Genomic DNA, 16,158 nt, shown 5'->3' on the forward strand with positions numbered 1-16,158 from the left:
AAAACAACAACAATATTAATTAATTTTAATTGACTATTGAGAAGTTTAAAAATAAAATTTACAAGGAAAATAAAAATAAAATTATAAATTTTTAATTTGAAAACTTCTCAATTAACATTTTACACGTTAGAAATATTAATTATGTCAGTATGTTATTTTATAATTGTGACGTAACAAATAAGAACATAAAATTGCACAGGATTTTCAACAATAAATTTGTGCCATAACTTTTTTTAGCTTCAGATTAACGGAAGTCTTAAAACTTTCTATTAAACTTAAAAAAAAATAAAATAAAGTAAAACAATAATAATATTTATTTTATATTAATTAATTATTATTAATAAACATGACAGTCATGTTTATTACTGCGTTGATTTTTGTTTGTCTGTACGATTAACAGCTGCCAGAGCTTCTTCAGGTAATCGTTCAGGATCTGAAAGTATGTCTGTTGCAGTACAGAGATACCTCAATGAATTTAATACAGCTAAAAAAAAAGAAAAATTATTGCAATTAGTTAAATTTTTTAATATTAAAGGAATTTTCGGTTCTGTAACAATTAAACCGGCGACACTTCAATCGAACGACAGTTCAATCGACGATACTTCAACTATATGACAGTTCAACTTAACGGCATTTCAACTGAAGACAATTGTCTGATTGTCTGTCGCAGTAACTGGGTGTCTTCTCAGGAAGGCAGGGGAAGAAACCACGTCCACTCTCGACCAAGTGGTATGTCGACCAATACATGGAATTGGTACTATGGGCGTATCCTTCCAAGCATGAGGGAAACCGAATGCTAGGATACTCTGGGTTTGGACTCGTAGTGGCTGTTGGTTCGGCACTGACACGCAAAGGATCTCTGATCCTAAGGGTTATAACATCCGCCGAAATTGAGCTTGCTCAATGTTTCGCATTATGGTAGAAAAGAAGGAATTTCGCAGCGCGAGTATGCCTAAAAGGGTGAGGTATCGGCCTCCGGCCGGCGGAGATAGACTTAGGTCCCGTCACATTAACTAATTGTCTGTCGCAGTTATTTCATTCTTGATTATTGTGAGTACAGTGAAACCTGGATAAGTGGGCCCTGGATAAGTGAGAAACCTCTATAAGTGAGACTTTTTCTCAGGTCCCGGTACCTCTGCACTGAAAAACCTCTTTAAGCGATATTGATGAACCTCTATAAGTGAGACATTTTTTCAGGACTTACTAGTTCTTTTCTCTCATATTTAAAGCTATTTATCCCGTTGTATTGGCAACATTTGTTTAGTATGCGTTCATTAATGCGTATTTAGTATTCGTCACCTGTTTATTTGCAAATTACTTTATCTATTATGGCATTTCGAATCCATTCATTTTTCTTCAGTCATTCAGTATCATTCATTAGTCTGAGCCAAAATATCGAGAAGAAAATTACATTGTCTGTCAGCAACCAAAAAATCGAAGTTATAAGTGAATTACTGTATTTCATTATACAGTATAGTAATGTATATTCTCTATTTCTATTTATTATTCTTTGACCTTGTCTATCTGAGTTTCCCTCTCTGTGTGAGAAACTCGGGTAAGTGAGAAACCTCTATAAGTAAGAAAAAAATCTTAGTCCCTTCAAGTCTCACTGTATATTTTTTCGTAGCGATATTTTGTTTTGAGAATATCGAGGACTTTGTCTCAAGGACTATGAGTCAACAATTGATTTATACAGCAGTTCAATTGCCTTCGGTAGAAATTTCGTTAAGTCGAACTGTCGTACAATTGTCCGCGGTTCAATAGTCGCGGCACCGAATTCTCAGACAGTACCCCCCCCCCCCACACACACACACACTTTTAATAAATATTCAATCACTCAACTTGGCTGCCCAATTTCAAAACACAGTAAGGAATAAATTTTTAAAAATCAGTTTTTTAGTATTTGTAGTTCCAGTGGAGTCTTGTGGACATGATTTAATACATATTTCAAAAAATTTTATTTTTGTTAGTTACTGTATTTTGAAATTGAGAAGCCGAACTGTCATAAGCGTATTAAAATTTAATTAATTGATTAAAAAAAAGTTTAAGCATTAATTGAAAAAAATATGAATATTTTTAAAAAGTGGAAAGGGGGGGGGGGTATTGCCTGAGAATGCCCTTAATTATAATAATTACTTAAATTGTAAAGGTTGTAATTGTAGTTAAAGTTTAATTAATGCAAATAAAAAATATATTTCAAAGTTTAAATACCTGGTCTAAGATCTACAAGTGCGCAGTATTGGTCAGCCCACATGACCGTACTTCTACAGAGATCACTTATACTCGAGGTTGAAACAGAGCCATTAAACGATATTAACAAAGGCTCCAACAACTTGCTGAACTAAATTCAAAAAATTCATAAATTTATATTTAAATTAAAACAAAAGTAATTTAATTCAAATTTGGAAATCCAAATACTAACGATCCAAAATTTCCAATTTTCTTGCGTACGCTTGCGTACATAATCATCATACATTTCCCTCATTTTATTAGTCCTCTGTCGGGATACAGGTGCACCCGTGGCTGGTAACTGTGACTGACTATTACTGTAAAAAAAAATTTATATTTTTCAAAATTTTGAGAAAAAACAAACTTCCAATTTTTCTTCCTTTTTAAGTAATAGATTTTTTCATACAAGCAAAAAATAAATGAGAATAAATTTTTTTTTATACGCTCTCATAGTTCCCGGGGTTGATACTAAAAATCTTAAGGGCGTAAAAAAATCTCAAAATAAGTAAAATTTGTAAGTATAAGTAACAATATTTTTATATTATTATTGAAAAAATACATCATTTGATAAAAAAAAAAATTTCTACGTCTTCTTGGCTTCTGGTACCGATTCCGAGTATCATAATTTTTAGTAAAAAAATAAATTGATTACTAAAAAAAAATTTCTACACCCTTATGCCTTTACAAAGTAACCTTTTGCCAGGACCTGTAACCTGTAATATTTACCTTATAGAAGTGTTGAGTGCATCAATTTCCTTCCTCAAATTGTCCATTTCTTCTTTCAATTGATTTCTCTCAGACCTCAACTGCCTGATGTACTCCGCCCCCTTTTGCAGCATCGCGGCCTTGCTTAATTTGGCATTAGGATTCTGATTCAATTGCGGTATCAAACTATGCAGCGTATCAAACCCAGTTTTAATATTATATCTACGTTTTTGTTCAGCATGAATGTGTCCAACTCGTCGCGACTCCTTGTACGTTCCGCGTTCGCTAGATTCCCCTTTGACGTAAATCCTCGACGGTGACAGCGGGCTCCCGATGCTCATCGGACTGTGAAGAGGACTTATGCTCAAAGCTTGAGGACTGTGCGCACTAGAGTCATTGGGCGAGCCTGGACTATTCTGCTGTTGATGACTCGGCACCTGGACTTGCTGATGACTCGGACTCGGACTTTGGTTTGTTAGCAAAACTGTTGAATTTACACGCTGTATTGTCGACTGTCCAGGGTTTGAACTTAACGTTTGCACACCAGTACCAACACCAACACCCACATGATTTGTCAGATGACTTACACTCGTGCTACCAACTTGCCCAGCATTACTCGGTAGCATATTAACCGGAAGTATATTTTTGATGCCCGAATTACTGCTCATTGTCTGATTTGCGACAGTCGTAATTATTTTTTCCGGGCCACTTGTCACAGTATACAATCCAGTTGTATTATTAGTCAACAAGTGGGCAAGAAGGACATTGTTATTTAAATTTAACGCCGGATCACTTACTGCTGATACCAAAGGCGCCGGATGATTCCGCGTTACTGACAGCGCCGAGCTACTGCGCGAACGACTTCGCGCTTTCATTTGATATTTAGGTACCGCAAATATGTCTTCTTTTTCGGTATTTACAGACGACGTACTGCCAGATGGACGCGGTACGATTTTAGTCTGCTGTATTGATGTGGACAAGTCTAGTCCTGATGGCTTACACTGAAGTAAAATGTGCGATTGCGGTGGATTTGCTGATGACACGGTAACTGTTACTGGTTGTGCAACTTTTGTATTATTTAGTTTATATTTGTACTGATTGTATGACTGGGAGGATGATAAAGATGAGGTTGACGTTGAGGTTGATGAAGATGAAGATGATGATGATGATGGTAGAGATGTGGCGGTGGGTAATTTATAATTCTGTTGCTGAGGCACGAGTTTGAAGGGATCGGATATTTGTGGCAATGGACGTAACACTCGTTGTTGCGGCTGCGAATCTTGGGAGAGAGAGAAATTTGTTACGAGATTGACATTGTCTATTGTCATTTGATTTGAATTCAAATTCATGGGCACTTGGTTGCTGGTATTGAGGTGCAGAGGCTGTAGGTCTGAATTGTAACCGCGGGATTGGGGTTGATAAATAACTTGAGGGTTTTGATTGAACGCTTGGGGCTGCTGGATAACGCGGTTGCGATTTCCTGATCTACCACGTGGAGTTTTTTCTTTAATTGGACTTTCGTATGATTGACGTGATGTGTAATTGTCAATCATGTTGTTGCGATAGGAGTCTTGCGGCTGAGTATAAATTTTAGCTGTGTACTGGAGAGCTTGCATGTCATTGTGGTCTTGACGTAGTGATTGTTGCTGTACTGAGACGTCATTTGATGCTTCGGATAATTGATTTACTTGATTCATAGATGCCATTAAATCTAGATCGGAATAATTGCTGCTGAGTGTCCCGCTGCGAAATATGTCTTCTTCCTCGGGAACTGGCGGGAGTTTTGAATTTAAAAATTCTTGCAGAGGCTCCAGTGTATCCATGAAGTCATCGAGGTTGGGCTGAAGTGGGCCGAGACTCGGTTGGATGAAGTCCGCTAGACTTGCACCTCTGGCTAAAAATTTATGTATTTTTAAATTTTACTTTTAATTTTGTTTTATTTTTAATTGATTTACCGATTTCGCGGGGATCAGGAAAATAAATTGGCTGGTTAGAACTTATTGTTGAGAACAAAGTATCTGTCATTAATTCCATGTAATCTTCATCGACCATCATACTATCCGGGCCTTGCATACCACTTGCATTTCCATGAGAGTTCATCATACTCCCAGGAAAACAAGACGATGAATTCATTACACCGGTGTCCCAATCTAACATATCCATTGATTCCAACTAAAAAAATTAATTAATTAATTAACTCTACCAATTAAATCATTTTTATGCGAGTTTTGAATTTTTGTAAAATTTTTTCCTCTGATTAATTAAATGGAGAGAGGGTAGGAAAATTATTTCGTTGTAATTTTTAATTATAATTATTATAGGAATGGGATTCTCGGGGAATTTAAAAAATTACCGGTGGTCAATTTGCTTACGGTCAGTAGACGTCAATTTATCAACAGTATAATTAATGGTATATTAATAATTAATAGTATTAATATGATAATCATGTAATTTTGCAATTTTTTCCTCGGTCATGAAAAATTGCCAGTTGATAAAAAAATAACCAGTATTGTAAATATTGCAGCTTCAAATTTAAATATTTCTTTGGTAGATTATCATATTTACTCAGTTATTGAGACAAATTATTCAAACTTACTTAAGTCATTAATCTTGAAGCTGAAGCAATAATTTATTAAACTATAAATTATAACTACTTTTCATTATTTTTTTTATTTTTTAAAAATCAAGTCTGCTCTGTAAAAAATCGGAGGTGAATTCGGAGCGATTAAGGATTTTATTTAAATTCGAATTCACTCTGTCACCCGGAGTTCCGGAGTTTAGAATAAATTACTCCGCATACGGAGTAAATATGAAGTTTGTTTTCCCAGCGGAGTTATTTTGGAGTGATCGGAATTTTATTTGAATTCACATTCACTCCGATTCGGAGTTTTAATGTTAAAACAAACTCTTTTTAAGAGTTAATTTCACTTCGAACTGCAGTTTCAAAATTATAATAAACTCCCCCAGAGCTCCACATTCACTCGAAGTTCCGGAGTTTTAGAAAAAATCATATGGAGTAAATCCGGAGTTTGTTTTTCCAGATGACTGATCTGGATTTTATTTAAATCCACATTTACTCCGACTCGGAGTTTAATATTCAAAATAACTCTCCTTCGGAGTGAATTTGACTCCAAGGACATGAAATAAATACAGTCATGTGTTCCGTATTTACTCCGTCACTTGGAGTCTCCAAGTTCTTTCAAAAAATCACTCCACATTCGGAGTAAATAGGGAATTTTTTTTTCAGCGAAGTGATTTCAGAATGATCTGGATTTTATTTAAATCCTACTTCACTCCGTCACTTAAAGTTTCGGAGTATTTACAAAAAATTACTCCGCATACGGAATAAATCGGGAATTTTTTTTCCAGTGGAGTGACTTGGATTTTATTTAAATCCGCATTCACTCCGATTTAGAGTTCTAGTATTAAAATAAACTTCCCTTCGAAGTAAATGTTACTCCAAGGACATTAAATAAATACACAGTCATTTGCTCCGTATTTACTCCGTCACTCGGAGTTTCAGAGTTTTTTTTTTTAAATCACTCCGCATGTGTAAGTAGGGAATTTTTTTTCAGCGGAATGATTTCAGAATGATCTGGATTTTATTTAAATCCTACTTCACTCCGTCACTTGAAGTTTCGGAGTATTTACAAAAAATTACTCCGCATACGGAATAAATTGGGAATTTTTTTTTCAGTGGAGTGACTTGGATTTTATTTAAATAAAGTCCCCTTCGAGTGAATTTTACTCCAAGGACATTAAATAAATTCCGTCATCCACTCCGCAAATTTTTTACAGTGCAATAACTTTTTATCAATAAAAATAATTTGCAGATTTTATTAAAAGTAAAAAACTTTTCAGTAATTACTCAAAACAATTTCCACTAAACCGCCTTAATTTTTTCGAATTCCTTGTAAGCCTGGAAAATTATCAAATAAAAATATTACCATGCCATCCTTGTTGGTCCATCCCAGTATTTTGTTTCGGTAAAACATCCGCCATTTTTTGTACTCAGCAGTAACAGCAGCAAGTTTTCGCTTCCAATATTTACCCTCAAGCACCACAGCCTGATAAAATATATAAATATGTATCAATAATAACAAATAAAAAAAAAACAATACATCCACTGATTTTTTATTATGATAAGTGATTGTAAAATGTGAAGAAACTTTACGAAGCCAGACACGTTATAATTAGAACACGATATCTATGTAGGGTTTCTTTTAATTGAGAACGTCTGTACTCTACTGTTATTATAAATGTTATCTATTGTACTAAACTTACTTCAGGTTTATTATGAGTATCAACATCCAGAGGTGATGCAAATTGACACACCAAAGTATTTTGCTTCAATATAACTGCAACAATTATTTTTATTTCGTTAATTAAACATTTCATCCATTAATTTTTTTTTTAATCAATATTTATTATACTTATACTTTATCTTAATTACTAAAAATAATTAATCAAAGTCCCGGTCTCTATTTAAATAAATAAATAATAAATATTTATATTTTTTTTTGTAAACAAAAATTAACGTCTGTCTAATTACTTTATTATATTTACATTAATAATAATTATTTTTTTTAAAATTATTATTATTAAATGTCTGATGATGAAAATAACTCGTTAATTTACAAAGCTGACGAAATTGTTTGTAAGATATCGCGATGTAAACTGATTAAAGAAAGTTTAAGTTAGGAATTAAATGATAGATTAATAATATTATTATTTAAAAAGAGGGGAATTTAACACGCGTTTGCTGCGTGTGTTACTTTTATTGGCATTTTATAACTTGTATTTGTAAACTAAAAAAAAAATTAAAGATATAATTCATCGTTTTATTGTCTTATCTTTAAACTCGTTCATTTTTAATACTTGTCAAATTTTTATTTTTTCTTATATATTTATATGTATATATTTTTTGTTAGGGTAATACTAGTTGATCCAATTATTGCGGATTTAACTTGTTATTATTATTTTATTATTAATAATTACACTGCATATGCCAGCATCTCCAGATTACGTTGTTCAATCTTATCTTGTCTTTCCATCTCAGACGTATTCCTTTGAAACGATTCCACTTGGGTGATGTTAACTTCTGTCTGAAACAATTTCCATTTTTAATTACTTATATTTGTATTCATGTTTGTTATTTAACTTTACAATTTATCATTGTCGTTATTTGTATACTGATTATTCAATAATCGAATACCAGAGATAACTTGATCAGTAATTTTAATTGATAATCTATTTTTAAAGAAAAGATTACTTTAAATTCCCGCTAAAAAAATTGAAAATTAAAAAAAAGGCCATTCGGTATCCGAAATGGAAGTAGATTTCTATATATATATATATAATTTAATAATCACCCATGAAAAATTTTCAAAGATATAAACAATGGCATTATCACCATAACACATGAGTCAATTATGTGACTTTGAACCCTTATTAAGGGTGAAACAATTATCGTAGAACAAAAAATAAAAAAAGGAAAATATAGCTTTTTCTATCGGCTATCAAGTTCTTTTTACATAATAAGGATAGATATACCCGTTAAAAAGTTATTTACGAAGAAAGCTGAAAAAGTAGGATTTTTCGTTACTTTTGGAATTTTAAATGTGCATTTCTAAACTAGTTGACCAATTTTGCTGATCTTCGAACTTAACCGTGATGATCGTTCATAGAATAAGTGTGCCAAGTTTCATTAAGACCCGTTAAAAATTGTGGCCACTATCGTCGCAACAAGGCGCGTTATATTACATATATATATAAACTTTTGAACCAATGGTATTTTTGGAACCTACTCGGTGAATTATGATAGATTATGGGAAAGTCCTTTGAACATTCCACCATGGAGACAAATGCAAAAGATAGATTTCCTATGAAATCTAGTAAAAAGACAAGTTATTGATATCAGTTCGATTTTCGAAAATTGAGTTTTCATCAGATGTCGATGTTTTGAAGTCTTAGGAAGATATTCTGACTAATTTCAAGATGATGAGCGTGCGTGCGTGCGTGCGTGCGTGCGTGCGTGTGTGTGTGTGTGTGTGTGTGTGTGTGTGTGTGTGTGTGTGTGTGTGTGTGTGTGTGTGTGTGTGTGTGTGTGTGTGTGTGTGTGTGTGTGTGTGTGTGTGTGTGTGTGTGTGTGTGTGTGTGTGTGTGAAAATAATAAGATAGTAGTGCCAACTCTCTAAGATCGTACTGAGTACTTTCTGTAATAAAAAATTTCAGAAAGTACTGTAGGCTATCTAGACTGTACTCGGAAAAAAGTGTTGGCTCGAGACCTAGCAATTTTTATTATGCTGTCGACCAAACTTGAAACAGGAAGTGAAGCATCAAAAAATTATTATACTCATACGAAAAATTATTATGCTGTATCACAATACTTACGCGCGAGAAATTTATCGATAAACTTTCATAACAATTACTTTCATACATTATAATAATTGTGATGCGGCATAATAATTTTTTATAAGAGCATAGTAATTTTTTGGATGCTTCACTTCCTGTTTCAAGTTTGGTCGACAGCATAATAAAAATTAGTAGGTTTCGAGCCAACATTTTTCTCCGGGTACTATCTAGACTAAATCCACTATTGGCCGGGATAGTACTCAGTGATATACAGAGAGTAGTGGATACAGTCTAGATAGCATACAGTACTGTCTGAAATTTTTTTTACAGAAAGTACTCAGTACTATCCCAGAGAGTTGCCACTACTGTATTGTTTGTTCCGTGCACGTTTAGAGATATTTTAAAAATAAAATTTTTTTTTTTCGATAACTTGTTATGTAGTCGGTAGATTGATTTTAAAATCTAGTCAGATCTGAAACTATAAGCTGCGTCGAATGCCACCTCAACCATCAAAATCGGTTCATTAGTTTAAGAGAAATTGTTGTCAAAAGAATTGCGAAAACGTATTTTTGTCTAATAAAATTCAAATCGTTGATCTAATTGATAAAAGTTTCTATTTGAATGTTTGTGGTTAAGACACTGCGTCGGATGTCACCTTGAACGCGAAAATCGGTTCATTATTTCAAAAGATATTGCTGATATAAAATAAAAAAACTACGATTTACTTCATTATTTTTTTTTGTCATCATTTATTACTTTAATTTTCGCAATGGATTGTGTGACATTACTATTTTTGAGCTTGAAGAGCTAAAAAATGTATTAACAAAAAAATTTTCGAGCTCGAGAGCTCAAAAACAGCGGGAAGTTCGGGGCTGGCCCTCAGGCTCAGTCGGTTTTCAGATTTTTTTTATGATTAATTGCTAATTATTTTATAATCATGCAATCAATTGTTGGTAACTTTTTTAAAATTCAATTTCAATCATCAATATTATTTTCCTTATCTGTTTGTAATTAAAATTTATTCATTTTTTTTTATCTTTACTCAACAAATAGACGTCAATAAAATTTTTTACTACGTATTAATATTTCTTATAAATTATCTTCTCATATTTTTATAAAATAATGATACATATATATGATACTAAGTATAAGATTAACGGAAAACTTTTTTCTTTCAATGGATTTAGTAATTAGAAATTAAGTAATTAAATTAAACATTAAAATTTTTAAATTAGAAATCTAATTTATTGATCTTTGGAAGAAATCGATAAATTTTTTTTAAATTTCAATCTGAGAAATAGAAAATTTTCATTACAAAAATTGACATTTGTCAGTTCATATTAAATTCGTTACTAAGTATTGCAAAATATCGCGTCACTGCCTTTCCTTTCACCCCGCGACAGTGAATGTCCGCTTAAATTTCCCGCTTATTTTTAAATTCTTTAAATAAAAATTAAAAAAAAATACAATAATTCTAAACTCAAATTTTTTCAAACATTAAAAAATAAAAAATGACTAATAGACAAATATTTTCTTATCAAAAAAACTCGCCGCCTTAATCTACAAACTCCATTTTTTGAAAGTACTTTTTTCAAACCATAATTACTAAATTTACTTATACTTTTAGTTAATTGCATTTTAATATTTAAAATCTATACTTGATGTTTAGCTCCTAAGATTTATATAATTAAATTTAGTCGCGTCGTCCGATAACTTCTTATCATCAGATAAAATTGTTTGTCATGATAACTAATGTAAGTCGTACCCATAAAATAAAATTTAAAAAATGAAAAAGGAAAAGGAAAAGAAAAAGAAAAAGAAAAAACTATGAATTGCTCCATACTATAAACTAATAAAATACGACAGTAGATTTTACAAAACTTGAACTACTAAATATTTAATTTATTACATAAGTTATTAATTTATATAAGAAACAAAAACAAGGATATTCTATTACCGAGAATTACTATCGTGTCATTGGGTCAATGTCTTTAATGTCTCAATAATAATTAAAATATTTAAAAAAATACGAAGGCGTGGACTGGAGGCTTGATTTCGTTCTTTATCGATAAATCTATTTGACTTAACTATCTGATGACGTGACAAATGTCGACCTTGTCTTGATAAATATTAATCCCTTGTACTAAAATACCCATAATTATTTTTTTTCAAATTCTAAAAACATGACAACTAAAAATTCATATAAATTTTCATATTAATACCGACTTAATTAACTCTGAATGATAAAAATAAACATAAATTAGCTAATTTGATAAAATTACTATTGACCACGTGCGTATTTTTTGTGCGTACGAGTTGTGACGTCACTCATTGAATTGTTTGTTACAGCACGTGGTCTAAATTACTCGGTATTAATTTTTAAAAATATTTATACTGGATGTTAATAAATAATTTGTTACGCCATCTATTTTAATTAACTTATTAATTGTTATTATAATAGATAATTAAGATAAATAACTTTTAATTAACTGACGTCTAAGTTTTTAAAATAAATTGTCGAGTGATTAAAAATATAATTGATTTTTTTTTTATAAATAAATGGAATTTAAAAAATAAATATAAAAATAATTTAAAAGTAAATACCATTGATGTATTAAATATATATGTAAAATTTAAAAGACGTAATAACGTCACTTGGTTTCAATTGTAATGTTGATGTTAAAGTTCTTAACGTTCTCTCTACTCATTAAATTCAATCGTGTATTATCAAATGCATTACGCCACTAAGTCTACTCTCCCTCTTATTTTATAATCATCTTAAAGAGAAAAAAAACGACAGGAAAAAATAAATCTGGGCAGTATTTAAAAAAAATGAATATAAATAAAAATAAAAAAGTATCGCGTTCATTGACCGTGGACGAATAATTACGTAAGTATATTTGAAGCAACACGTGGTTGTAGAACTTCCCTCTCCTTATTACTTTCATCTAATTAAATATTTAAAATAAAGATCTAATTATTAAACATTAATTTTTAAATTTAAATAAAGTTTTATTTATTTAGATTAGACCAAAGTCCGGATGATAATTTAAAAATATAAATTTCTTTATTATCAAAATTGAAAAAAAAAAAAAAATTGTCGAATCTCATGTTACAATAAAAATAAAATAAATCTATAGAATTAAATACGAGAGTGAATGTAGCAGACATGAGACAAATTTAAAATTATAAATAATTTAAAAAATAATATTTCGAAAAAATGCAATTATTAATTTTTTAATTTTTTAAATTTTATTTTATTAATTATTTACTCTATTTATTTATAATTTTAAATTTGTCTGTCTGCCACATTCACACTCATAATAAAATTGAAGTGTCTCTTTGTAATTTTAAAATAAGTTTTTTATTAACAGGGATTATCAGATATTTTCCGCTGGGTTTTTTTCGGAAACAAAATCTCTCAATACAAAACACAGACTGCACTTTGATGCATTACTGTCTAATCTAGCGAAGTGCGCTTTAATTGTTTCATAATATTCGTTTGTTTAAGAAAAAAATTCGGCCAGTTTCCATTTACTGTACAAGTGCATCAAAGATAGTACCGTTCGTAGACTTGAGTGTAATAGAGAGAAAAGTGCGAACCCCTGTTAATGCATATGAAAGTATATACGGTACTTAGAACAAAAAAAAATAATTTTTTTAATTTTTGTCTGTTTTTTTTCCGGCTCATCTCTGAAACGGCTGACAGATTTTGAATGATTCTGAAGTTAGTAGACAATTAAAAATTTTCGAATTTTTTTTTCAACAGTTTAATTAAAAAAAAAAAAAACTAAAAATATGCACTCGTAGAAAATTAAAAAAACTCCGTGCAATTTTTTTAAATATTTTTTTTTCAATTTATCGCTTTAAAAAAAAATTCAAAAATTATTGTCGCCTAATTTCAGTATCATGATTTTGACGGGACTTTTACTGGCTCAAAAAAAAGTCGTTGCCCACGCGTATTATTTTTCAGTAGTCTCCTATATTTATTTCCGGTACCAATTAAAATTTTTTCCATAGAAAAGTGCGGGAGTAAAAATATTTACGAATATTTCGAACGATTAACGTCAGGACTGATATCAACAAAAAATTTCCAGCGAAGCGGGCAGGTAATAGCAAGAGTATTTAATAAAATAAATATTTTCTCACCTGTAAGCTAACGACATGCACTGGAATAATTTATTCAACGAAGTTTCAATGCTCAGCTGTTGTGAACTTTTATCCATCAATGAGTTGGCTATAGATTTACCCAACGTGAAACCAACAGGTGCTATAATAGTATTTCTCACAGCCTCTTCTTCAGGTACAGGTACAGCGAGTTCGTCTTCATCATCCTGAGCTTCAGCTTCAAAGTCCGAGACCATAAAATGTCCAGAGTGAATTGTTTCCCGTGAATCTTTAGATTCTCTCTTAAAACGATGGACACTCATGTTGTGATTTAATGTCGACATTCCTCGTGTTGTAATCATTGGTTTTCGGTACATCAACTCAGTCTGCATTTCCTGTCACTTAAATAAATATTTTATTTATTTATTTACTCAACTTTTTATTTTATTGATAATTTATTGAATAAACTGTCAGCCCACGCTAAATATTTTTATCCATGGACTTTAGACTTTGAAATATTTTTTAATTAATAAATATGTATCACTGCTATTTAAATGGAGTTATTAATTAAATATTAATTGTTGTGATGGAAAATTTATAATTACTATTTTATGTTAAATCATTTAGTTAATATATGTATATATTATTAAATATATAAAAGAACACGCCTCGTATTAGCAACAACCAATTGGCAACTAAGAGTAAAAAACAAAAAAAAAAAAAAAAGCTGAAGCGTAACTCTGTATTTTAAATGTCTGTCTATCAGTAAGACGTTATATTAAATAGTAACTAAGTCACTATTTATTTATCAAATATCTTGATGATTCTGTAATAAAGTTGATAAATAATTACAGTAGATTATTTTTAAATTTTAAATTAAACTCATTAATACAATAGTAAGTCATTATTATTATTATTATATATATAAATAAATATAAATATTATGAAAGTATAAATTTATGATCCTGAAGTTAGCAGACAATTAAAAATTTTCAAATTTTATTTTCGACGATTTAATTTAAAAAAAAAAAATAAATAAAAAAATGCACATGTAGAAAATTTAAAAAACTACATGTGCAATTTTTTAAAATATTTTTTTTTTTAATTTATGGAGTTTTAAAAAATTCAAAATTTAATCGGCCAACTTCAGTGTCGTAAGAGACTGAAGTTAGCCGTCGTATGATTTTTAAAAATGATAAATTGTAAAAAAAAATATTTAAAATAATTGCACTTGTAGTTCTTTTAATTTTCTACATGTGCATTTTTTTTTTTTTTCCTCAATTAATTAGTGGAAAAAAAATAATTAATTAAATTGTCTGCTAACTTCAGGATCATATTTACTGCAGGTTATTTTTCTATTTATTTTAATTTTAATTACTTTATATAAATATATGTATGTGATATATTTGTCTATATATGTATTTATTAATGAGTAAATTTATAAAAGAGAAGGGGTGACAAAATACCTCGTTAATCCTCGTGGCCACTTTTTGTTTTTTTTTTAGCAACGGTATTTAAAAATCGGGTTATTTTTAATAAACTTTTGATAACGAGTTGATAATTTTGATAGAGTAAGACACGATGGCGTAGTGAAATGTATGAGAGTAATAACAATAAAAAAAAGTTTAACAGCACGTTAATAACAAGATAAAAAATAAGAGTAACAGACGCCGTCAGACAATGAATAATTTACGCGCAATGAGCCCTGGTTTTAAACCGTAAGCTTTACTACGCGGTACACCCAGTTTCATACTGATATTACAATAACATTTGATTTATCTTTAATGTAAATAAATAATATGTCGATTATTTTGTCCATGTATTTATTGTTAAATAATTAATAACAGCTGAGTAAGGCGAAGGCGAACGTGCGCCTCGAGCGCGGACTGCACCCACACGACTACCGAGACACTGCTGCCAACTGTCGGTTCGATTTTGCGATTTGAACGCATGCGCGAGAAAAGTTTTTTTGAACATGCGCGGGGAGGCTCGAGCGCGGGAAAATTTTGAATTGTTCAAATAGTGCACCTGCACGGAGAAAAAAGAAATGTGCTGCTGTTTTTTCTGACGTCTATTGTCTGCGAAGGCTGAGGACAAAAAAATTTTTTCCGAAAGTATTTTTCACTTTGCACTGGGAGTTTTTAAAATAATGTGGGAAGATAATTTGTAGGAAGTATGGAAAAGAAGTGATCAGTAGACATACAGAGAAGATGCTCATAGACTTTTCTGAGACTTTCCATCTTCAATAAGGCATTGGGATAACCCATTTAGAAGATTTTCTATCGACTTTTCATAGAGATGCTCAGTGACATGTAACTGAGAAGGTTCTGAGACCCAAAATATTTTTCTGATAGTATTTTTCATCGTTTTAAACTGAAAAATATAAAAAAAGTTTACCGAAATAGAAAAACTTCGTGCCGAAAAATAAAATCGGGGTGGCGCATCTAACTGCGCATGCGTATTAAATAATAAAATAGTATATTTTACACCTAGGGCAGTAAGAAATGTCTCAGATTTTATTTACTGCCCAAGGAGTGTATACTATTTTTCTCCTCGACGAAGACGGAAAGCGGCAACTTCGTTTCGCACAGTGGGACAAAAGTTCGGAGTCGGAGGGGAGAAAAAATTTTTAATATTTTAAAATAAAAAAAGGGCGTATGTCTATTACACAGATGTATTAATAATCCAGGTGCCGATGATTCAGATCAAAAATATCTTATTCCTGATGATACAGATAATCAACCATCCAAATATCCCGATGAC

The 16,158-nt window shown here is 31.0% G+C and overlaps 1 protein-coding gene across 3 annotated transcripts; it reads right to left on the reverse strand.

Moving 5' to 3' along the window:
- Positions 1-326: 326 nt before the first annotated feature.
- LOC130666173 (MLX-interacting protein) lies at positions 327-15,300 on the reverse strand. Of its 3 annotated transcripts, none has more exons than XM_057466984.1 (10): positions 14,862-15,300; positions 13,438-13,796; positions 7,933-8,039; positions 7,219-7,292; positions 6,882-7,001; positions 4,890-5,106; positions 2,956-4,828; positions 2,423-2,546; positions 2,212-2,341; positions 327-484 (listed from the first exon to the last, which is right to left on the reverse strand). In XM_057466984.1, the coding sequence occupies exons 2-10, from the start codon at positions 13,785-13,787 to the stop codon at positions 363-365; spliced, it is 3,117 nt and encodes a 1,038-aa protein (XP_057322967.1). In that variant the 5' UTR covers positions 13,788-13,796; positions 14,862-15,300; the 3' UTR covers positions 327-362. The 3 variants fall into 3 exon arrangements, with proteins under 3 accessions (XP_057322967.1, XP_057322968.1, XP_057322969.1); XM_057466985.1 differs by lacking the exon at positions 14,862-15,300 and adding an exon at positions 13,875-13,893; XM_057466986.1 differs by lacking the exon at positions 14,862-15,300 and having other exon boundaries at positions 7,933-8,035; positions 13,438-13,575.
- Between the last annotated feature and the right edge of the window lie 858 nt (positions 15,301-16,158).

The sequence above is a fragment of the Microplitis mediator genome, chromosome 3, assembly GCF_029852145.1.
Source record: "Microplitis mediator isolate UGA2020A chromosome 3, iyMicMedi2.1, whole genome shotgun sequence".
Taxonomy (NCBI): domain Eukaryota; kingdom Metazoa; phylum Arthropoda; class Insecta; order Hymenoptera; family Braconidae; genus Microplitis; species Microplitis mediator.